The 24,874-nt window shown below is 44.7% G+C and overlaps 1 protein-coding gene across 6 annotated transcripts in view; it reads left to right on the top strand.

Annotated features, from left to right (window-relative positions):
* The window catches only part of CAMTA1 (calmodulin binding transcription activator 1), a 91,714-nt gene that overhangs the window by 55,570 nt on the left and 11,270 nt on the right, over positions 1-24,874 (top strand). For 2 of the 6 annotated variants that reach the window (XM_069545802.1, XM_069545801.1), the window contains 10 exons: positions 3,039-3,190; positions 6,511-6,707; positions 7,084-7,162; positions 7,418-7,733; positions 8,500-8,684; positions 11,517-11,704; positions 12,187-12,433; positions 14,470-14,541; positions 17,681-17,874; positions 19,357-19,431. In XM_069545802.1, the coding sequence (XP_069401903.1) occupies positions 3,053-3,190; positions 6,511-6,707; positions 7,084-7,162; positions 7,418-7,733; positions 8,500-8,684; positions 11,517-11,704; positions 12,187-12,433; positions 14,470-14,541; positions 17,681-17,874; positions 19,357-19,431 (1,691 nt within the window). In that variant the 5' untranslated portion in view covers positions 3,039-3,052. Of the gene's footprint in view, positions 1-3,038; positions 3,191-6,510; positions 6,708-7,083; positions 7,163-7,417; positions 7,734-8,157; positions 8,685-11,516; positions 11,705-12,186; positions 12,434-14,469; positions 14,542-17,680; positions 17,875-19,356; positions 19,432-22,311; positions 22,343-24,874 lie in introns of all 6 variants that reach the window. The other 4 variants (XM_069545799.1, XM_069545798.1, XM_069545800.1 and 1 more) reach the window with 3 other exon arrangements.

Raw genomic sequence — 24,874 nt, 5'->3', positions numbered from 1 at the left:
AGCAGTTCAGCTGAAACAGAACGACCTCGACAGGCAGAGTGCAGCCATGTGGCGTGCCCTGTGCCCTTCTCCCTGTTGGCATGACCTGGCATGTTAATCTTGGCCACCATGCTCCAGACCAGTGCAAACCAAGCTCCAAAAGAAGCGAAAAGATTCTAAACACATACTCAAGAGACAAAAGATTTACAGGCTGGCAGAAGAAACCATCAGGATGTTTAAGCTGGTTTGGCAGTCTGTGTGAGGCTCTCTGCACGCATTCAGAGTTGGGTGGTTATCTGGCTGGCAGGATCAGGAGGAAGCAAGGAGAGTTTAAAAACGTACCTGAAGGGTAGTTGCTGCTCCACTTAAGTTCACTGTCTTTTAAAAGGTAAAATTCTTTGTCTTCTGTTGGCTTCAGATGGAGGAGTGCTGCACTCTGCAAAATTCCCATTTTCCAGGAGAGGCAGAGAAGGCAATGGCACCCCACTCCAGTACTCTTGCCTGGAAAATCCATGGACGGAGGAGCCTGGTGGGCTGCAGTCCATGGGATCGCTAAGAATCAGGCACGACTGAGCGACTTCACTTTCACTTTTCACATTCATGCATTGGAGAAGGAAATGGCAACCCACTCCAGTATTCTTGCCTGGAGAATCCCAGGGATGGCGGAGCCTGGTGGGCTGCCGTCTATGGGGTCACACAGAGTCGAACGTGACTGAAGTAACTTAGCAGCAGCAGCAGTGGAGAGGGCACAGAGAAGGGTTCTGGGGCCAGCTCGGAAGTTTCCCATCAGTGATCCCAGCATGACGAGCCATGTCCCATGCATCGCAAGCAGATACTCATTCAGGGTTGAGCCCCCATCTGTGACCATGCCACTGAGATGCTTAGAAGGGCTCTTTGAGTTTGTTAGTCTGTATGAAATTGAGGGGAAAGATGTCACCTTTCTCTTTTAAAAACGAAGGCTTTTCCTTTGGTGGTGTTCCTGGGAATAGCTTACTAAGAAAATAATACCACAATTCTTGCAAAGCAGTCTTCCTTGTCCTGCTTCTGTGGTTTAGGAAAGTGAGATCAATTTGACATTCAGTATTGAAAACGTGCCCTAGAAACAGGTGCTTACTGCCTTTTGACTTTGACAAAAAAGTTCTGTTCCCTGGGGTAAGATCAGCTAGCTCTTGTGCGTCTTCTCTTCCCATGACTTTCCCTTCCTGATTTTAGCACCTGGTGGCCAAGCTCTGAGTCATGGAGACCGATAGATAAAATGTCTTCTCATGCCTCAGTCAGGCTTCCCAGGTGGCTTAGTAGTAAAGAACCCACCTGCCAGTGCAGGAGACCTAGGAGACATGGGTTCAATCCCTGGGTTGGGAAGATGCCCTGGAGTCGAAGATGGCAACCCACTCCAGTATTCTTGCCCGGGAAGTCCCATGAGCAGAGGAACCTGGCAGGCTACAGTCCGTGGGGTCGCAGAGTCAGATGCTGTTTGCACGCACGAATGCTTCAGTGTCTTGGTCTGTAAGACGAGGCCAGCAGACCTGGCTCACCTGAGGGTCGTGAGGGTTCACGGGTTAATGTCTGTAAAGTTGCTTCGTGGGTGAGTAGTGCACGGAGTGTGCCCTTGCCCTTTCTCTGTGGCGCTGGGCCTTTGTTGCTGCGGGGGCTTTTTGCTGGTTGCGGTGTGCAGGCTTCTCACTGCTGTGTCTCCTCTCGTGGTGGGGCACGGGCTCCTGGCCTTGTGGATTTCAGTGGTCACAGCACTCGGGTTCAGCACAGGCTTAGTTGTGGAGCAGTAGTGCTTACTCTTTAGTGTCAGGACTTATAACCTGGATGACAAGGGAGGCTGATAAGATATTTCTTCTCCGGGGTACTCCTTTTCTTGATTCAGATGGCTGTGTTTTGAAAATAGTGGCTTCACAGCAGGTTGACCAATTTTCCAAGATATTTTATTCCCTTGCCACAAGATGATGCTGATGGCTGGCACTCTTGTCTGGGACTTAACCATGTCCTGGGCATTTATAAATCTGTTAATTTGTTAAATTCTCTCAGCAGCCCTCAGACATAAGGACTGTTACTATGCCCATTTAAGAGTTAAGGAAACTGAGGCACCAAAGAGTTTGTTCAGAGTTATATAACTATTATATGGCACAGCCAGGGTTCTAACTGTTTCCTGTCTGGTCCTTCCTCACCTCTCCAACTTCATCTTCTACTGTCCTCTCAGGTGTGGCCCAGCCGTATGGCTTCTGCTCCTTGAATACTCAGCCTCAGGGTGTTGCGGAGCTCTTACCTCACCCCAGCTGTCATGTGTGTGTGTGTGCTTGCAGCTAGAGCCTGGATCAGAAAATAACTTTTTTTTCAGTGTTTGGGTAAAACGGATATGACTTTAAAATATATATGTAACTATACGTGTGTGGGTTTGTGTATATTCTTCTTTCTCACAGTGGTCGCTTGCTTTCTTATTTTTAAATGAACTTGAACTTTTATTTTTTAATTTTATTTATTTATTTGGCTGTGTCGGGTCCTCGCTGCGGCACGAGGGATCTTCATTGCGCCATGCCGGGTATTTCAGTGCGACGCAGGGGCCCTCTAGTTGTGGCGTACAGGCTCAGTTGGTCCACAGCATGTGGGATCTTAGTTCCCAGTCAGGGATTGAACCAGCATCCCCTGCATTGCCAGGCAAATCCTTAACCACTGGACCACCAGGGAAGTCCCAGTGACTGCTGCTTCCACTGATTTAAATTGTGTTCGTTTCATTTGTTTGCTCTAGGGGCCTGTCCACCAGGTCTCCCTTCAGGGTTTCCACTGGGGAATTTGACAAAAAATGGGGTCCCGGAACCTGAAACCAGGACCTTGACAGAAAGGATTTTTCTGTTCCTTTCATTGAGAACTTGGGCTGCAGTCGCAGCTACGGTCTTGTGTGAGGTGTCGGGGTCATCACCAGCCTGGACAAACCCAGGTGATCTGGTTGAGTGGGTGATCGTCTTGGATGCCCATCCTACAGGCTGGACTGGGCCACGGGTTAATGCCCCTTCTTCTGGAACACAGCCTCACCCTTCCGTGTTCTGCCCTAGATAACCAGTTCAGGATGTCCATCCTGGAGCGGCTGGAGCAGATGGAGAGGAGGATGGCAGAGATGACCGGGTCCCAGCAGCACAAGCAGGGGAGCGGAGGAGGCAGCAGCGGAGGGGGCACAGGGAGCGGCAGCGGAGGGAGCCAAGCCCAGGTACGGGTCCCGGGGACCATCGCCTCCCTGACACCCCGCGTTTCACTGAGGAGCGAAGCAGCCGATCACAAGTCCCTCTCATCTGCTGGTGTGCTTCCTGGCTGAGGCAAAAGGCAGGGCGGGGCGCTTTGTAGTCCTCGTGTTTCTGAGTATCTAAGTCTGTTCAACAGGGAAGAAGCCCTGGACTGTGGGCCGTTCACCTCCCCAAGCCTTAAATCACCCACTGATCTCAGAAGTCACTGCAGTTACCTGCCAGCAGGAGGGAGGGCGTCCGGTGGCAGGACAGAGGCCAAACGATGACTCAGATCTGCTGGGCTCAGAGTCCAGTTAGAACCTACTTTGTATCTTGTGTCCTGTCTCCATCTTAAGTATAAATAGAAACTGTAATTGAATTCAGTAATTCATAAGACTTGTATAAACTCCGGGAGTGCAATCGGAAAAGGGCCCAGAGAAACCATGTTTGTGCTTTTTCAGTAGAGAACAATAGAGCAACGTTACACATTCTGTCACTGTCGCAGGTGCTTTTCCATCAATTCCGTGACGGATGAATTAGTGTTGTCAGGCACGGGGAAATCACCAAATACTAGAGTCTTGGTAGTCTTGAGAGTTTTATATCAATTTTGGGAAAGCCTTCTAGGTAGACATTTTTTTCCCCCCAGGAGACTCTAGAATAAAGGTGGGGGGACCGATGGTGTTTATCACCTTCCCCACTGAGCCGTTACCTAAAAGCCTCAAATAATTCTCCCTCTTTCCCTTCAAGATGATGATTTTCTCTGAACAATCACATTTGTAAGTGAACGTTTTGAGTTTTATGAGACTTGTAAATATCAAGTGTTAGGAATATTTTTAGTAATAGATGAAAACAAAGCATAAGGTACCACCACCTTCCCCAAAATATCAACCTTTTTTGGAAAATTTTCTTATTTCTCACCTGTCTTTGGAAATCAGTGGACAAGGAAAGACTTGGGACAAAGTGAAATATTAAGGCTTCTTGTCCACCTGATACAACTGTTTTATAAAAAGTAGTAAACATTGTTTACTGTGTATCCCATGTCCCACAGAGCCCTTTTTCTTTCACTGACAAAGGCTACAGAAAGCGACTGGAGTGTAATGTCCATTGTATAGCTCAGCTGTTTGGCCCTGGCCTGCTATCTGATCCCATATTAACTGCTGCTGAATAGTCTTTCATCAGTTTACGTTGGCATCAAGGAATATCTGTCCACTTTTATGTGATAGAGATGCAGCTGGTCTTGTTAATGCAAAAAAAAATTTCCTTTTGTTCCTTACCTGGTGACTTCTTTGTGTCCTGAATACATCTGCTTGGTGTATACAGAGCAGCCCTGCCTGGGTCTTTCAAGTCAAGGCCATTCTGCAGCAGGTCAGGGTTGCCTGACTACATTCCTATAACATGTCATGACATTTCTGGTGAGGGTGACATTATAGCTGTTTTCTGGGTGTTTAAAAATTTTTTTATAGGCGTTTGTTTTCCAGATTAAAAAAAAAAACAGTGAGGAACAACAGTTACTGGACAAAATAACTTAAAATAATAACCAGAGACAGGACCTCCCTGGGGGTCCAATGGTTAAGACTTCACCTTCCACTGCTAGGGGTGCAGGTTTGATCCCTAGTCAAGAAACTAAGATCCCACACGCCTCTAGGCCAAAAAACCAAAACAGTAAAACAGAAGCAATATTGAAACAAATTCAATAAAGACTTAAATAGTCCACATCAAAAAAAAAATCTTAAAAAAACACCAGAAATGAGAATTGGACTAGAGGCTCATTTGTTTGAGAGAGATGGTATGAAACACAAAATTATCACAGAGAGGATATATATATATAAACATACAGATGATTCACTTTGTAGTACAGCAGAAGCTAATGCCACGTTGTAAAACAATAAAATATACACCCCAATAAAATTTTTTAAAAAGAAAATATTGTAGACACACACAGATGGTATTTGAGGCGAGTAAAATGTCATTTGTTTAGATGCTGGGGATTCTGAATAAAATTTCCAAAAAAAAAAAAAAAAAAACCTATCACAGAGACTCAGATACGCTGTTGAGGTTACTAACTTTGGTTGTATTTTTCTTCTTGGACAACTTCCTTACAACAAAGGGCAGAAAGCCAGGTGGGTAGAGTGAGTGAGTTTCTCCCTCCCATATGCCTCTGTTGTTGGCAGTACTGTAATGACTCTTGAATTTGGAAGTCTCTAATGGCCTCCCCAGCCTCCTTTCTGCTTTCTATAAAGCACTGGATTATTCCTGGATTTAAAAAATTTTTTTTTTTCAATTGAGCTATCGTTGACATATAACATCGTATTAGTTTCAGGTGTCCGACAGAATGATGAAGCACTTGTGTACATTGCCAGGTGATCACCATGATAAACCTAGTTAACTTCTGTCATCACACTTATAATTTTTTTTCCTTGTGATGAGAACCTTTAAGATATGCTCTGTTAGCAACTTTCAAATATGCAGTTCAGTGTTATTAACTTTAGTTGCCATACTGTACATGACATCCCTGGGACTTATTCATTTGATAACTGAAAGGTTGCATCTTTTGACTCCTTCACTATTTTGCCCACCTCCTACCCTCTACCTCTGCATACATCTATTAGTCTGTTCTCAGGATCCATGAAGTCAAGAAGGCTTTCTGTGTGTGTATGTTTGGTTTTTGTTTTAAGATTACACATGCTAAGTGACATACATTATATAGTACCTGTCTTTCTCTCTGACTTATTTCACCGAAGGCCTGTAAGGTCCAACCATGCAGTTGCAAATATATCATTGGGTATTTTAAAGTTCTTATTTAGGGAGAAAAATCCCCAAGTGACAGTTCTCCTCCGGAAGGAGCTGGGGAGTAAGCGGTCCAGGCAGCAGCCCCCCACAATACCCCTTCCGTAGAAGCATTAGGAAGGTTACCTGCTTTGCTTTCCTCTGCCGGCTTCCTGTCTACAGTGTTTAATGACATCACCTGGGAGGCTAGACCACATTTTTGTTTGTTGTTTTATAGTGTATGCTTTTCCTGAGCTGGATCAGCACGGAGTTCACAACCAGCCTGTCGGCTGCAGTAGACAGACTCTGATGCCCTTAGAGTTGTGGAAGATTCCTGTGTGCCCAGCTGTGGGTGTGCTGCTAAGCTGGACTCAGCACGTTCTGTCTCCCTTTCATGATGTTTCCTTATCTTCAGTTTTGCGCTTCCCGTTTTCAATTGCTAATCACAAAGAGCTTGTTCCCCTCCTCTGGCACCCGAAGGCTGACATGGTGGTAGGCCTTTGGGCCTCTGGTCATCGGAACACGTGCTGTCTCGTTACAGTGCACGTCTGGCCCTGGGACGCTGGGCAGCTGCTTTGAGAGCCGAGTGGTTGTCGTGTGTGAGAAGATGATGAGCCGAGCCTGCTGGGCAAAGTCCAAGCATCTGATCCACTCAAAGACTTTCCGTGGGATGACCCTCCTCCACCTGGCTGCTGCCCAGGGTTATGCCACCCTCATCCAGACCCTCATCAAGTGGCGGTAAGGCCAGTGTCCTCCTCACCCATCAGCAGGCACCCCTGTTAGTGTGTCCACCAGTGGACGGAGATCGGGCCATTCAGGGAGTATGGAATCCTCAAAGCAAAGGAGTCTCTCTGAGGACAGTTCCACAAAGTTCTGTGAACTTCTGCCCAAGAGGTACTGAGCGAGATGCTAAAGTAAACTTTGGACTTTTCATTTCCTCCTGGCTCCTGGCAAAACAGAGCATCCAAACCACCTAGGAAACCCAGGACTTTGTTTCTTCCCATCAGCAATGTTGGCTGCCCACTTTGGTTTCATCTCTGTGGGTTTCATAATGTTACGGTATTTTGTTAACATTGATTCTCTGTGCAGTAATTTGTGATGCTGTCTGTTCCAGCACAAAGCATGCAGACAGCATTGACTTGGAACTGGAGGTCGACCCCTTGAACGTGGACCACTTCTCCTGTACCCCTCTGGTAAGAAATGTGTTCATTTATTCCCCAAGCTGTTCTTCTGGGCTGGCATAGGGATATGCCTGGCTCCCTTTGTGTTCATCCTTGTTGATACATGACATATATCAGAGCCACTTTGTAACGGAAATGTTTTATGGCACCGTTGAGATTGCTGCCAAGGACCAATTTTTCAATTGGCAGCAGTGGCAGAAGTCAAATAGGATTTTTTTTTTTTTAACTCGTGTTGAGGAAGCGCGCTCTGTCTCTCTGTTTTCTCAGATGTGGGCGTGTGCTCTCGGGCACTTGGAAGCAGCTGTGGTGCTGTACAAGTGGGACCGCCGGGCCATCTCTATTCCAGACTCTCTAGGAAGGCTGCCTTTGGGAATCGCCAGGTCACGAGGTCACGTGAAGTTAGCAGAGTGTCTGGAGCACCTGCAGAGGGATGAGCAGGCTCAGCTAGGACAGAACCCCAGAATCCACTGTCCTGCAGGCGACGAGCCCAGCACGGAAAGCTGGGTGAGCCAGTGGCACAGCGAGGCCATCAACTCCCCAGAAATACCCAAAGGAGTCACTGTCATCGCAAGTACCAACCCAGGTGAGAATCCTAAATGGTGACATCTCAGCACTTGGCAGATTCCCCTTTTGCTGTCATGCCACTACCCTTGGAAAAGCCCATACGATGTTCACATACATTTAAGGGTTTGGGGTTTTCTTTTGAGTGTTTCTAATTTTCCTTTTAGCTGTTAGAATGCCTAGTGCTTCTCCCAACCCCGCTCGCCCATCCCACCCCCAAAACTGAGGGGAAAAAAAAAACTATGTTAATGTGAGAAAGAACTACAAATTTTGGAGGAGGATTATTTGAATACAGTATATACTGCTGGGGAATATGTAAACGTTAGGGATGTGTCTTGAGTTCTGGCTTTGCACTCTGTGTCTCTCAGGCATAGAGAACATGTTAATTCTTTAGCATTCCTCACTGTACCACCTGTCCTGACTGTCCTTTCTACTGTACTTTTCAGAGCTGAGAAGACCTCGGTCTGAACCCTCTAATTACTACAGCAGTGAGAGCCACAAAGATTATCCAGCTCCCAAAAAGCATAAATTGAACCCCGAGTACTTCCAGGCAAGGCAGGAGAAGCTGCTGTCCACTGCACTGAGTCTGGAACAGCCAAATATCAGGAAGCAGAGCCCTAGTTCTAAGCAGCCTGTCCCAGAGACAATCAGCCCCAGTGAAGGATTGAGGGACTACAGCCGGGAGATCTCCCCTCCCACTCCAGAGACTGCAGGATTCCTCCACGCCTCTGCATCCCAGCCGGTAGTAAAGTGGAACCCCAAAGATCTTTACATTGGTGTGTCTACAGTACAGGTGACTGGAAATCCGAAGGGGACCAGTGTAGGCAAGGATGCCGCACCTTCACAGGTGCGTCCACGGGAACCAATGAGTGTCTTGATGATGGCTAACAGAGAGGTGGTGAACAGCGAGCTGGGGTCCTACCGTGATGGTACCGAGAGTGAGGAGTGCTCACAGCCCATGGATGACATACAGGTGAGTGTGGAGAAGGTAAGCTTGCAGGGGCTGGTCCGTCCACCCGCAGTTCCTTGATCTTTACTGCCGGTTTCCTAGAGGTCTTGTCATTTTCTCACCAGCGACTGGTTCAAAGTCTGGGCTTATGTATAAGACTAGTGGACAGTCTTCTTCACTTGGGCCACTTGTGAATCAAACATTTTGAACTGGGCCTGAAAACCAGGGACTGAAATATGCTTATTAGAAATGTCAAGTTAGTAGATAGTGTCAGAACAGGCTCAGGGTTTCTAAGTCACTTAAAGGGGGGGAAAGAAAATTTGGCTCACTTGGGAGAAGTTCAGGAATTGGCAATAAGGAAAATAAGCAACAGCAAAGATAATACTCTGAAACATAATATTGTAAGAATATTTCCAAACATGAGTCATTCCCACTTTGGAAACTGTTAATTCTATTGAAAGATTCTCAGACTGGATAAAAAGAAGCAAAGTGTATTATATACTACTTGTAAAAGACAATTAAAATGAGACAGAAAGGATGAAAATGAACTGACAGGTGAAGATATAACAGACAAAAGAGTATGAAAAGAAAAAAGACAAAAAAGTATAATTAAGGCAAATATTGTATATATACAATTTATCAAAAAGATATGACCATAATGAACCATTGTGCACCTAACAACATAGTTTCTAAATATTAAAGCAAATAAATACAAAGAAATGTGGTACCAGAATCACAATCGTAGTATGGCACTAATGCAACTGTTTCAGAAGTTGTCAGCTGAGGTACATGTGAAGAGACAAAGAAAAAAGTTTGACTTAGTATATATACTTAATATATGATTATATAATTACAGAGATGTATGAATAAAAACATGGTAAATATACATATCATTGTTCTGAGATATCTAAGCACACTTGTGAAAACTGCTCATATGTTAGAACCCAAAGAGAATTTTAATAAAAACCCAACGTCACTTGAGTAAAAAGCCCTAAAGTCATTTAAATTCCATTGCCTTTTGTAGCAGTCACATTAAGAAATCATCTAGTTGGTATCTCAGAGTATTGCACTTACGATGTTAACGTGTTCTTATACTAACACAGTCTTATAAAATAGAGGATTTGGGAGAGGAGTGATTACAGATAGTTGTGACCTTTGGTCTCCAGAAATTCCACTTTTTAATACTTTCGTGGGAAAAGAATCAAGGTAGGACTGACTTCCTCCTGTTTGAGTCACCAATCAAGACTGTCAATATAGAAGGAGAAGAAAAGCTGTGATATTTCTTCCCTAAACGTTTTCATTTGTATTCCTGTTACAATTCTTTGTTGACAATATCGAAAATTACCCAAGATAAGTATTTTTTAACAGTTTTATTGGGGTATAACTTAACATACCATAAATTCATTCATTTTAAGTGTTCAGCGTAGTAAACGTTTGTGAGTTTGTACAAAATTCACAGTCATCACAAAAGTCCCATTTAGGACACTTCCTTCCCCCCATAGAAGTTCCCTGTACCCGTTTGCAATCAACCTCTATTCCCATTCCAGTCCTAAGGATCTGATTTCTCTCCCCTAGAATTTTGCTTCTAGAAATGTTACATAAATAGAATCATAAACTGTCACGTTCTGTGCCTGGCTTCTTTCAGTCAGCATAATATTCGTGAGGTTCACGCATGTTGAAAGATAAGCATTTAATCATTTTTTTATAGATCCTTTCTGAACATTTTCAGTTCACTTATAAACTGCTGTATTTCAACTTCTATTTTCAAGAGATGTGCAAGAAAACTTTTAAAACCAAGCTTATATCTCTGATTCTAATTGAATAGATCTGCTCCAGACTCGTTGTAAGGATTCCTAAATGTATCTGTTAGGAATTTATTTGGGGATGCTTGTATCAGCAACCCTGACTCCAGTGGCTTCATAAGAACGTGATTTCTTTTTCTTGTACAAGTCCAAAGGTTTGGTGACTCAGTAATGCCATCAGAGACCTGGATTTTTTTTTTTTTCCTATTCTTTTGGCTTTTCTCTTCACTCCTATTGCTTTATGATCATAATGTGGCTTCTCGAGCTTGGCTGTGGTCAGAGCAGGAGAAGAGGGGCAGGGCTGGGTGCATCCGCACCTTTCACCGGGAAAAGCAGAAGCTCTGCCCACATCTCTCCCAGCAGATTTGTGTATAGTCTCCTTGTCCAGAAGCTGGTCACAGATCCCCGCCTTGGTGCAGGAAGGTGGGAAACTGAGAGGAGGATCAGACCAGGTGGCTTGTCTTAGTCACCAGCTGTCCCCTGGGCTTTGGCTCTTTGCTGCTCTCTACAAAACTAGGGTTCTCTGGGCAGGACAAAGTGATGGGGGGAGGGGGACGGCATAGTGGTCAGGTGGGAACACACTCCAGTATTCTTGCCTGGCCTGGGAAGTCCCATAGACAGAGAAGCCTGGAGGGCTGCAGTCCATGGGGGTCACAAAGAGTCAGACACGATTCAGCAGCTAAACAACAAGAACAAGTGGTCAGGTAACCAGCAATATCACTATAATTATATGACCACGTCCTCTAGAACTGCTCAGGCCTTAGTATCCTTAATCAGTTGATCCTAGCTGAGAGTAGAAAGTAGGCATAAGCCAGATATTCTCAAAGACTTAAGGTTTTGGACCGAGCTGATTTTTGGAGCTCTTCAGATCTGGGATCTCAGCATATGTGAGTGAATCATGTAAAACCTTTAGATAATATCAGAGGGCACTGGACTGTCATGTCAGCCCACCCTGCTTCATTTCTCTCTTTCCCAGTTAGCGGGCGGGAGGTGGGCCTGGCTGACTTCTAGGGCCACATCCTAACCTGAGTGCTCTGTGGCCTCCGGGTTCCAGGTGAACATGATGACCTTGGCAGAGCACATCATTGAAGCCACACCTGAGCGGATCAAGCAGGAGAACTTTGTGCCCATGGAGTCCCCGGCATTGGAAAGGATAGACGCAGCCACCATTAGCAGTACCATGAGCTGGCTGGCCGGTTACCTGGCTGACGTAGACCACCTGCCAAATGCTGCCCAGATCAGGTCAGTAAAGTCCACGGGCCTCTCCCCAGGGCGAGTTCCTGGATTTGCCTGGGGGCTCAGGAGACCCACTGGATCTGAGGAGATCTGGGTAGTGGATGCCCTTATCAAGGAAGGAAGGGAGCATTAGGATGGATTCTATTGCCTCTCTCAAGGACCTCTTTCTTCCTCACCTCTGCCATGAGGTTTCTTCCCACAGCAGAGTGTAGGAATAGCATATTCTCCCCAGTTCAACTGAAGCCTCATAGTTGGATAGTGGACTTACTGGGTTTAGTACTTAGCCCAGTACTGAACTCATAACAGGTGTTCAGCATGGAGTTAACTAACTGAAGGACACCCGGAGTCTCCTTAGCATCTCTCTGGACTGAGTAGAGGTGTATCCTTCATGGTCCACAGTGGGTACCATCTTGTCTTTTTGACCAATGTGTGATAAATCCTGCAGACCAATCACCAGCCTCTCTCCCTCGTGTCTTCTTTTGTTTCAGAAGTGCATATAATGAGCCTCTCACCCCTTCTTCTAATACCAGCCTGAGCCCTGTAGGCTCACCAGTCAGTGAAATAACTTTTGAGAAGCCCAGCCTTCCCTCTGCAGCAGACTGGTCTGAGTTCCTGAGTGCATCCACCAGTGAGAAGGTGGAGAATGAATTTGCACAGCTGACCCTATCTGATCACGAACAGAGAGAACTCTATGAAGCAGCCAGGCTTGTCCAGACAGCTTTCCGGAAATACAAGGTAAAAGACAAGAGTCCTGGGGACTTCCCTGGTGATCCAGTGGTTAAGACTCTGCCCTACCACTGCAGGGGGGTGAGGGTTCAATTCCTGGTCAGGGAAGTAAGATCTCATGCTTTGCAGCCAAAAATAAAGAACTTCTTTAAAATAAAACAAAAACAGACAACAGAGTCCTTTTGTGATCAGGGAAAAGTCAGAATCATTCAAACTGAAATATATGCCATTTGTTTTTTTTCTCTGAGTTTATAATTTGAAATAAAGATTCTATAATTAGGTCACATAAGATTATTAAGAATAGTCAGAAACTTTGGTGGGATAAAACTGACCAGTAATGCGATGGTTATTACCCTCTGAACTTACTGTCGGGGTAATAATAGATATTCATTATTCAGTTAATACAAAGTTGACATCTCTGCCACAAGGAACGTATGACCTGGAGTGGGGGTTTCTGGCTGGAGGCCTGGAGACTGATTGTTGGCTGCCCATGAACTCCTAAAATTTTATGGTGAAGTGTCTGTATGTGTGTTTTTGGTGGGCAAGGTCCAGAGACTTCCACCATTTCTCAGAGGAGTCTTTGACCTCCCTGGACATGAGTCTGAGCAAAATCTGAGAGATAGTGAAGGACAGGGAAGCTTAGCATGCTGTAGTCCATCATGTCGCAAAGTCGAACATGTCTTAGTGACTAAGCAACAACAGGGAGGTGTTCAGTTCAGTTCAGTTGCTCAGTCATGTCCAACTCTTTGCGACCCTATGAATCGCAGCACGCCAGGCCTCCCGGTCCATCACCAACTCCCGGAGTTCACTCAGACTCAACATCCATCGAGTCGGTGATGCCATCCAGTCATTTCATCCTCTGTTGTCCCCTTCTCCTCCTGCCCTCTATCCCTCCCAGCATCAAAGTCTTTTCCAATGAGTCAACTCTTCGCATGAGGTGGCCACAGTACTGGAGTTTCAGCTTCAGCATCATTCCTTCCAAAGAAATCCCAGGGCTGATCTCCTTCAGAATGGACTGGTTGGATCTCCTTGCAGTCCAAGGGACTCTCAAGAGTCTTCTCCAACACCACAGTTCAAAAGCATCAATTCTTCAGTGCTTAGCCTTCTTCACAGTCCAGCTCTCACATCCATTCATGACTACTGGAAAAACCATAGCCTTGACTAGATGGACCTTAGTCAGCAAAGTAATGTCTCTGCTTTTGAATATGCTGTCTAGGTTGATCATAGCTTTTCTTCCAAGGAGTAAGCGTCTTTTAATTTCACCAGTCACCATCTGCAGTGATTTTGGAGCCCCCAAAAATAAAGTCTGACACTGTTTCCACTGTTTCCCCATCTATTTCCCATGAAGTGATGGGACCAGATGCTATGATCTTCGTTTTCTGAATGTTGAGCTTTAAGCCAACTTTTTCGCTCTCCTCTTTCACTTTCATCAAGAGGCTTTTTAGCTCCTCTTCACTTTCTGCCATAAGGGTGGTGTCATCTGCATATCTGAGGTTATTGATATTTCTCCCGGCAATCTTGATTCCAGCTTGTGTTTCTTCCAGTCCAGCGTTTCTCATGATGTACTCTGCATATAAGTTAAATAAGCAGGGTGACAATATACAGCCTTGACGTACTCCTTTTCCTATATGGAACCAGTCTGTTGTTCCATGTCCAGTTCTAACTGTTGCTTCCTGACCTGCATACAGATGTTATAAGTCATCAATCTTTGACCCAGAAGTAGAGGACTTGGTGTTATCTTCCAGAGCAGCAACTTATAAGGACAAATAGCACAATACCTAGTTCTTTAAATCCTTTGACTGTTGTTTAGGCCTGCTGACATCCAAATATGATAGTTCTGTTTAAAAGCCAGAATAGCCAGAGAGGTATTCTGTAAATTCATTTTTCTTAATTTATCCTGATATTAACTTGTTGTATTTGGTAAACCTCGGGTGTCAGTTCTGAGAAAGTCAGTGAAACTAGTGGTCATTCCGTTGAAGTCTTGGGAAAGCTGCGTTTCTCATTCTGCATCATTTTTTCTTTTCTTGCCTCGCTTTCCCCTGAAGGGCCGACCCTTACGGGAGCAGCAGGAAGTGGCGGCAGCTGTTATTCAGCGTTGTTACAGAAAATATAAACAGGTGAGCCAGCTTGTGAATGCGTCCCACCCACACAGCATCCAAACCGGCGTGGGGAGTCCCGTGTGATGTTTGGCAGAGAGCACAGCATCCGATGCCTGACCCAAAGACTGGCTTCGAATCACCTTGGTTAAAGACCAGAGGAAAATGTTCCGAAAGAGGAAAGAAAAAGGAAAAACAAACAAAAAACCATCTGCAACTATTGCCACAAAATAATTTTTGTTCGGACTGTTGACTTCTTAGTGGTATCATTTCCTGCAACGTTGGTCTGATACAGAGGAAGCTATTTGGGTCTGAAGTGAGGCTCTGTGTGAGTCGTGTTGCCTATAAGCTCATTAGTAAATTAAAGAGCTTGAGGAGGTTTGGTATGGTGATGGGAGAAGGTAAATACTGGTTGTTATCGTTGACCTTGAATCATACACATCACATAACCTTCAGCCAATTTTCCTTTTTGGCTGCTTCTTAACCAGTGTAAAATGAAGAACTGTAAAAAATCTTTGAAAATGGGAAGAAGCCCAGAGTATCTTACACTGAGCATTCCTTAGTTAAGCGTTGTAAGAGGAGTACCTGAATTACTCTTTCGTTCAGTATTACTGCTTGTGAAATGACCTGCAGGGTCACGGAGCTCTCATCAGACAGGAAGGGAGTTGTTCAGAGAACACCTAATAAACCTTAGATCTTTCAGACTCATCATTTCATTTTCTCCTTACAAAAATATCTGAAGTATACAATTTTATTTCCGTTTGGCAGGTGAAGAAGCTGAGACTCAGAGAGATTAAGTAAACATTCGACCTTTCTAACCACCTAGGTAGTGATATTAAAAAGTGCCGAATTGCATTTTGACTGGTTCATACGGTCAAGTTCAGTCCTATTAGTAGAACCAATTTTTAGGTTGTGCTTTTGGTAGGTCTTATACTTTTGTTTAAGGATTGATAAATGCTGAGATAGATAGCAGCCACACAGAAAATCAGGATTCTGTTCTCTTTATTATTTCTAAGATTTGCTTGATGTCTCATGTGGATTGCCACTTTCTCAAGTTTCCCTAGGATTAAGCCTTAATTGTGAGGGGAGAGGGGGGAGTGTCTTCAGCTTATAGCCAGTTGAGTTCATGATCCCAGAAAATGAAGGTTTATTGTGTAAACGCTGACACCACAGTCCCTGTTGGGAACCATCCTGGCTTCTGTTTGGCAAGAGGACTTCTTGTTAGCAAAAGCAATACTCAGAATCAGAGTTTCTAGTCTTTGATTACAGCAGGAGTTTATTCCAAAATGTGAGTTTGTTAGTTGTATTTTTTTTTTAATCCCCTCCCAAAGAAGTGTTGGCTACAACCAGAAAGATGGAAGGCATTTAAAAAAAAAGTGCTGACAACTATAAGACAAGTATTTTGGAAGAGGAAAGGCATGAATACAGTCAGATTGCCTTTTTTTCTTTCTTTCTTTCTTTGGTTGGGCATTTCATTGGTTCTGATTCTGGTTTTTCATTTCCTTCTATCCAGCAATCTAACATTAATCTTGTATTTTCTGTTTTTCCCCCAAGCTGACATGGATAGCCTTGAAGGTAATGACACACCCAAGTCCTCTCACAAACCATTCCACCAGAGTCACAAACCTCACACCCATCACCAGCTACAAGAAGGGGCCATTAGGATGGCACGGTCATTCAGTAGGCATACCCCCCCCCCCTCACCCGGCCACCTCACCACAACACATCTATCCTCTGGGGGCCACGTGGTTATGCCGTTGGAGTGGGTTTCAGGAAGCAGTCTTTGGACATTTTCCTGGCCAGTGTCCATCTAAACAATCCATCCAAGATAATTACCGGGAACCCAGTGAGCCACTGAGGAGGTTTGCCTGCTTCCCATTGTGCTGCGCTGTGTCTGCAAGGTTCTGACCACACAGAGCATGCAGGCCAAGGCTGTGGAGACACTGGGATGCAGCCCTTGTCTTGAAAGACTTTGGGCCAAACCAAAATGTCAAGCAGGTCAGATAAGACTCAAGAGGGTTCTTGCAGCAGGGCCCTGTGTCTGGACCCTTTTGAGAAGTCAGTTTTTGCCCCTCCCTCTACCTCATACATGCAGAGAGAGACTTAGGCACAGGGATGTTCTGAGGAGCACTTGGCCCTCTCATGGTAAGTTGGCTTCTTGTGAGCAAAGCCCTTACCTGTGACTTCTGGTCCCTAGAGTCATAGTCTAAGTGGTTAGCAATCTGGACAGAGCCTTTGCTGACATCTGCAGAGCTCTGCGTTTTTCGTGCCTGGCAGGGAAGAGGACTCATTCTCCCCGAGCGTGCCTTCGTGCCTCACTTTCCATCTCTGTGGCAGGCTGGCCGGAGGGCACAGGGACTGACTCCCAAGTGGTCCCCGGCTCTGGGGCCACCTTCCAGATTTCATGGCTTCACCGCTGTGTTGGTCTGACAAGTGTTAATCTTTTGCAGGTTAAAGTGGCTTAAAGGTGTCAGCGTTTCATGATAAGCCTTGTATTTGGGACCTTGTAACTCAGAAATATGTCGTGTGGAACTGCTAGTTAGCAGTTAGATGCTGCTGCCTGCTAAGTGGATTTGTGTTTGGCAGGAATTGGGAAGCATCCAAAAAGGATTAATTCAAAATGTTTCCAAATCGGATAGGAAATATTCATCTTCAACATGTAAAGATTTACTTCCTGGAATTTCCCTGGTGGTCCAGAGGTTAAGACTCCACACGGCTAATGCAGGGGCACGGGTTCAATCCCTGGTCGGGAACTAAGATCCCACCTGCCAAGCAGTTTGGCCAAAACAAAAAACAAACAAAAAAATCATAAAATTTTACTTCCTAAATATGTTTTTTCAACTCAAGTGTCTCAGTTTATTGCTGTTAAATCTTTTTTCCAAGAAGGGTAAATGGTTTTGATATTTGAGGTGGGGGAAAACATATTTAAAGCAGCAGTGCATTGTCTGAAGGCGACTCTTAAAGTTAACATTTTGCATTTTGGAAAGGTAGGTGGAAAGAAGCTTCATTTGCCTCTTTTCTGATGAAAGCCAGAACAGAACACGAAAAGGAAAGAGAGATGTAGTCTCCCTTCTTGCCGTCCTCACCCGGTCGGCTCGGAGGACACCCCGCCTGCGTGGCTCCCCTTGTTACTGCTCTGCTTCTCCTTGTGCCCTCACAGTACGCACTTTACAAAAAGATGACCCAGGCTGCCATCTTGATCCAGAGCAAATTCCGGAGTTACTACGAACAAAAAAAATTCCAGCAGAGCCGGCGCGCTGCTGTGCTGATCCAGAAGTTCTACCGGAGTTATAAGAAGTGTGGCAAGAGACGGCAGGCACGCCGGACAGCAGTCATCGTCCAGCAGAAGCTCAGGTGGGTGGGGGTCCCGCGGCAGCCAGGAGATCCCCGACTCGGGCTCAGAGCATCCCCTTGCAGACGCGCGGGTCTGTCGGTACAGGGAGCGAAGCATCCTGCAGTGATTTCCTCCCAGAGCAGTCTAGAGGCTGTGTTACCGTGGAGTTACACCTGTGCCCTTTGCCCATTTTGGTCCATTTAGCTCCTTCTGTCTCTCTCCACTCCCCACCCAATCATTCTGATGCCCCACCCAGTTTCAACTTGTATCAGAACCTGGAAGGACCACAGTTCCTACTCAGAAAGGTGTCACCCTAATACAGTCAACTGGGGCTGCCCAGGTGGCGCAGTGGTAAAGAACCTGCCTGCCAGTGCAGGGGACAAAAGAGATGTGGGTTCTATCCCTGGGTCAGAAAGATCTCCTGGAGGAGGAAATGACAACCCTCTCCAGTATTCTTGCCTGGAGAATCCATGGACAGAGGAGCCTGGTGGGCTGCAGTCCAGGGGTTGCAAAGAGCTGGATGCAACTGAGCACTCAGTGAGTGGATGCACACGTGGGATCATGGTCTAAATTGTAGTGTGTCTACCCCTAAGACCTTGGAAAAGTCAGCAGGGCTGAGCTATTCCATTTTGCAGAGAGTCATAAAGAGTTTTAGCCCTGGAAAATACAATGACAAAAGTTTAGAAAACAATAGCCCAGGGACTTCCTGGTGGTGCAGTAGTTAAATCTTCACCTTCCAATGCAGGGAGTGTGGGTTCGATTCCCTGGTGAGGGAGCTAAGATCCCACATGCCTTGCAGCCAAAAAAAAAATAAAGCCATAATATAGAAGCAATAGGGGTAACCAATTCAATTTGTTGTTGTTCAGTTGCTAAGCTGTGTCCTACTCTTTGCGACCCTATGGACTGCAGCCCACCCGGCTCCTCTGTCTTTCACTATCTCTCAGAGTTTGCTCAGGTTCATGTCCATTGGGTTGGTGATGCTATCTGTCTCACCCTCTGCTGTCCCTTTCTGCTTTTGCCATCAGTCTTTCCCAGCACCAGCATCTTTTCCAATGAGTCAGCTCTTTGGTTCTTTATTGAACAAATTCAATAAAGAGTTTTTAAATGGTCCACATCAAAAAAAAAAAATTCTTTAAAATAATAGCCCAAAGAGAGAATGAATGCCTAAACTGAGAAAGCCTAAACACAGGCGAATGAATGTCTATCTCATCCTGTTTTCAACAAATCGAGCTTACAAAGACTTGAGCAGTAGTGAGAGGACATCTTATTTTCAGTCCTTCCGTTGTCTCCCTTTGAGTGGTGAGAGCGTTTACACCTCCCTCCTTCCATCTCTCCCAGTGATGCCCAGACTCAAATCCACAAGATAGGCTTGTGCTGTTGGACTTGCTCCATGAACTGTTGGGTTAAAAGTTCTCTTGCACCACTGACTTGCTTTCAGCTTTCACGCATGAAACGTCACTGCACTGTTCTCGTGACTGTAATTCGTATTCTGGCTTTTTCAGGAGCAGTTTGCTAACCAAAAAGCAGGACCAGGCTGCTCGGAAAATAATGAGGTTTCTACGCCGTTGTCGCCACAGGTACATTCACCCTCATTTTGACATTTTCCTCATCTAGAATGAAACCACCCGCATTGCCTTAACCACTCATAAACTCCTAGGTGAAGCTAACCGTCCCCTCGCCCCACAGATAATCTGGCTAAAGTGGCACCAGGATGACGGAACTCTTTATCTAGGAACAGAGTTGTGAGAACCCTGCTCTCTGTTCCAGACGATGCTGTGTGTGTATTGAATCACTGGGATCGTGCCAGTGTTTTTCTGTTTTGGTTTGAGGAGAACTTAGCTGAGTAGCTTTTCATTCCAGATTTTTCTTCAGCAGTGTGGTCTTCGCTCTAAATGCTTACTGTGTTAATGTGTGTCCAAACAGAAAAGACAAAGTTTCTCTTCTGAAGGAAAGGATGGGAAACCACGAGTACCAAGTTTTCTGATGTAGTTTCCGCTGAATAACTTGTGCCCTCTGCTGGTGGTGTCAGGGCTAACACCCTCCATCAACGGATCAATTCCCACTTTTCTGTGATGGGGAACAGGAGAGGTGGTTGGAAGGAAGCTGGGCAGGAAAGGACAGGCACCTTGAGATGGGAGGTGAATTTCCAACTAGAAGTGGGCCCTGATGACTCCAGCGTCTTCCTGTGGAGCTAAACCTTTCTCTCTGTTTTCCCGAGTTTGAGATGCCTTGGTGAAGACTGGGTCCTTGACTCAGATTTCGGGGGCTGGTGAACCGCGCGTTTGTTTTCTTTACATGGGTTAATGCTCTGTCCTCACTTCTGTGACACTGGCTGTCTGAGCTGTGTTCAGATGACTCTCCACATTGTTTTGTTGTTTTTCCGTCCATCAGGAGCCATGCAGTTCACAGACCCAAACTTGAAAGCAAGCTCTTTAATGACCAGTTTCTTCCCATTTCATTGTACCCAGAGCCCAAGCTGTCTGGGTGTAGTGTGACTCCTCAGAGGTTTCACTTTAGTGTTTTTCCCCCTCAAATTGTCTGCTTGCTAACTTTGGCAATATTTTAACTCTGACACTTACTAGGGGTTAACTGGCTACTTGTGTGCACTTTTACTTAAATTAACAAAATAATTTCTTTATATGAACATGGAAGGGAAAGTGGACAGAGCTACACATGCAGTAATAATTAAAAGGAACATTCTTTAGGATATATACGGTGCTCTTTGGCCAGAATTGCTGCCAGGGCAGCTGAAGCACTCTTACCATATTCCTCTGCAGTGCTTTTGCTCTCCACCTGCGGTGATTGGGGTTCTCCCCATGATTAGCTAAGTGATAAGACCTCCCATATCAATGTTCTGAAATAGCAAGTCTTGTTAGAAAATGCATATCAAAATATGGGGCAGGACCAGGACATGATGAAGTGAATTCTCCAGGCCTTACCAAAATCAGTCTCCTCCTTATTATTTAGTCATACCTGCCTTAGAGGACCTGCAGCCAAATTGAGGAGTTGCTGTTCTTCCTTTGGTGACAATACCAAGGCCTTCCCTGTGCCTTTTTCCATACATGTTCACACTCTTCTTCCTTCTTCCTCTTCCTCCTGCAAAACAAAAAGCCCAGGAGGATTCTCCCCAGCACCACTGAGTCTGTGGTTAACACTCTCCCAGCAGATTTGATCTTAAAGAAAAACCCCCTCAACATTGCTCTTCCTTAAGCCACGTCAAACAAATGTGTTCTCAATTCTGTATCCTCAAACTTTGAAAATATGCATGCGTAATGCCTCTTGGGCTTCCCACGTGGCTCAGTGGTAAACAGTCCTCCTGCCAATGCAGGAGACGGGTGTGCGCTCTCTGGGTCGGGAAGATCCCCTGGAGGAGGACATGGCTACCCACTCCAGCATTTGTGCCTGGAGAATCCCCTGGACAGAGGAGCCTCGTGGGCTACCCAGGGTCGCAAAGACTAGGAAACAACTAAGTTACTGAACAACCAATACCTCCTTGGTGAATGTGAGCAAAGCTGTTCAATACAGTCCTATTTTCTTCTTCTTCTTTTTTTTTGGCCACAACTGACTGTGTTTACATTGGGTGAACTGAGAGGGTAAGAACTTAAATGCCCAAAAGTTTGCTTCACTTAGGAGCCTGGGTGAAGGAATGGTTTCACTCGTGTGTTTTTAAGAGTTCTCCTTTTTCAGACTGGTAGAGAAGCATTTCATGAGGGTTTTGTCTTTCTTCAGCCTTTATTTTTACCAGGAATAACCTCATGAAGCTAACAAGAAGATTTGTTATGAAGAGAATATCAGATTCTGGGTCTGAAGTTCCATTCACTGTTTGGGATTAAACAATGACATCTCTTGGCTCTTTTTTTTTTTTTTAACTTGCCCCCTTGATATTCCAGTGGAGAAGTTCCAGATGTTAGAAAAAATGTGCAGGCAAATTGGAGTAACCTTTGTCTACTATGCATGGTCAGTATTCACCTTCCATGCCTATAGAGTCAATGAAGGAACTTGAAGAAATCCTGAAAATCTGTCCCAGAAGTTTGAACTCACTTCCCCTAGAATAAGTGTCACCTTGTTGCTGTTCCATCCAGGTTATTGAATATTATCTTAAGAGAGACCATCATCTGTATTGTCCTTTAGAAGCATTAAAACAAGAAATCTCCTGTGATGCCCTCTCAGAAAATGTAGGTAGGAAGTGGCATCGGGAGTCAGCAAGTGTCCCATTTCTTAAGGATTTTGCCAAGTCATGTGACCTCAACATTTTTAGACCGAAAAAAAATTGGTGACTTTCCTACCTGCTCATTTCACATCTCCCACCACCACTCTCCTTTTCTTTCTTTCCAGAAAAAAAAAAGGAACTACTTTATAGTCTCTTTGTTGTTGTTGTTGAAATAAAGCTATTTATAAGATTTCTGTTGTGACCCTCACATGCTAATAGCTCTTTGGTGTTGTTTTACTGTCTAAAGCCCCCTGGTGGACCATAGGCTGTACAAAAGGGTGAGTGTAGCTGCCTGCTAGCCAGTTTATCTTTACCTTCCATTTTCAATATTTTGCTTTTTGCTTGCTTGCATGGGGCTGCAGCCTAGGTATGCCAGTAAAGTTTCACATCCATTTCGAATGAAATAAGATAAAAACTAACCCTGACTACTAACACTGCTACTTTATACAACAGGAAAACAGTCACATACAGACATAAAAAAATGCATGAGCAGCTGAAAGGCCCTGAAGCCGCCACAGGGCATGCTAGCACTTGATGGGAGAAGCCTTCCGTATGAAAAAGGTGGCTGGTGGGACAAGTTTAAATCTAAACAAGGCTGCGCTAGAAGGAAACCTTGAGTGAGTGGTAATTGGTGATGAAGATAATCTGCTACATGAAATTCAACTACTTCTGTGTCGCAATTTCCAAAGCAAGAAGGCTTGCTAGGCAATACTGATGTTTTTCTTTTAACTCATCTATTTCTTATTTAGAGTTACGTAGTTTCATTTTCTAGCTCTCCCCTTCCCTAGTGCTAGGAGGTAAGTCAGTAGTACCCAGAGCCAAGTAGTACCCAGAGCTGCGCTTCCTGAACCGGCCTAGTACATTCATTATCCAAAAGGGAGGGAACCCAACTTCCAAGATTTAATGACAGTGCTGAAGAAAGACAGGGTGGTGTGAAGTGTCTGAAACCTGTACATTCTATATCAAGGTCCTGAGTGGATGCTCCAAGAAAATTTGTGTTTTAAAGAAATGATAGTGGTAGTTCAATGGACCATGTGAGTGTCTGTGAGATTTTTAGAATCTGATGCTGATTTGTAAGTATGCAGACATGACTATCACAAGTCTTTGTTGTTATTGTTCAGTTGCTAAATCATGTCCAACTCTTTGTGAGCCCATGAACTGCAGCATGCCAGGCTTCCCTGTCCTTTACTATCTCTTGGAGTTTGCTCAAACACATCTTAGGTTATAATAAAGGATGTAGCGGGCAGAAAACTGTTTTTTAAAAGCCAGAAATTGAATTCACCAAAATCAGACTTGAATTTAGGTTAGCTAGACAACTTCTGTCCTAGAGATAGTCTTAAGATGCGTTTAAAAATCTAACATGGCAGAAAAATAAAATAAAACATTGCAGTTACCTCTATCAACTCAACTACATCCAACATCCTCCCTTCTTACCTTACGCTAGCACTCTATTTAATCATTTAGAAGATTTCTGAGAAAAGATCATGCTTCAAAAATTCCCAAACTTCTAATGTCTCTGGAGATGTTATTTCCCATATAACCACATTTGTGTTGATGCTAATATTTATTTATTATATTTCAATCCAAACATTAAAAGGCCTTTTAATTAAAAGACTAGGTAATAAATGTCTGTTGCAATACAGCAGTTCCCCTTATCCAAGGGGGATGCATGCCACGACCCCGGTGGATGCCTAGTGGATGGGTGGTACCAGACCCTAAACATGCATACGTATATATACTATGTTTTTGCCTATACTGACAGGCAGTTCACGTATACAGCACAGATGTGCTGGACAAAAGGGTGATTCATGTCCCAGGCAGGACCAAGTAGGGCAGTGTGAGATTTTATCATGCTACTCAGACAGCACACAATTTAAAACTCATGAATTGTTATTTCTGGAGTTTTCCATTTAATATTTTCAGACCACAGTTGACCTGTGGGCAGCTAAAACCTTGGAAAGCAAAACCATGGATAAGGGGAGGACCCCTGTATCCAGTTCTGCCACTGAAGCATGAGAACAGCCACAGACAGTCCCATCAGTGGATAGTCATGGCTGTATTCCAGTAAAGCTTTATTTACACATATGTGCATTGGGCTGGATTTGGTCCACAGGCTGTAGTTTGCTGACCTAGGGTGACAAGAGAATTGAGTTTTTATTGTTCTTCCTAAGTCAAGATCCCAGGTGGCTCAGTGGTAAAGAATCCGCCTGCCAATGCAGGAGACTTGGGTTCAGTCCCTGGATCAGGAAGATCCCCTGGAAGAGGGAATGGCGACCCATTCCAGTATTCTTGCCTGGAGAGTCCCATGGACAGAGGAACCTGGCAGGCTATAGTCCATGGGGTCACGAAGAGTTGGACACAACTGGATAACTAATATATTAGTTATCCTGTAAAAAGTTGACACTGAAGGAGAAATTTATTTTAAAAAATGTAAAGCAGCTACATGCCATTGTAAATTTAACTGGTCAGAGCTCTGTAGAATTAGGCAGTTGCTTACAGTTGAATTATTTCAGGTCCCATGTGGTGGAGCCAGCTCAGAGATTTGAGCAGATGCCTCTGTGTTTGAAATATTTCTCTCTTTTGCTATTGCCCCTCACTCTCTGCATACATGGATAATATCTCTTTCCATTAAAAAAAGAAAACTCCCAAGAGAACAGATGCATGCCCTAGTATTCAGTTTAATTATAAGTGGTAGTATCTTGCATGTTCTATGCAATTTATATAGTTCGCTGCAAGGATCCAACAGTTTAGTAAAAGTGGTTGCTTATGCACTTTTGAAGCTTGTTAGGGTCTGGTATGTTAATGACCCT

Source organism: Ovis canadensis, chromosome 12 (genome assembly GCF_042477335.2).
Source record: "Ovis canadensis isolate MfBH-ARS-UI-01 breed Bighorn chromosome 12, ARS-UI_OviCan_v2, whole genome shotgun sequence".
In the NCBI taxonomy this organism is placed as follows: Eukaryota; Metazoa; Chordata; class Mammalia; order Artiodactyla; family Bovidae; genus Ovis; species Ovis canadensis.
The sequence above is the reverse complement of the archived record's forward strand: the minus strand, read 5'-3'. Positions and strand labels throughout refer to the sequence as shown.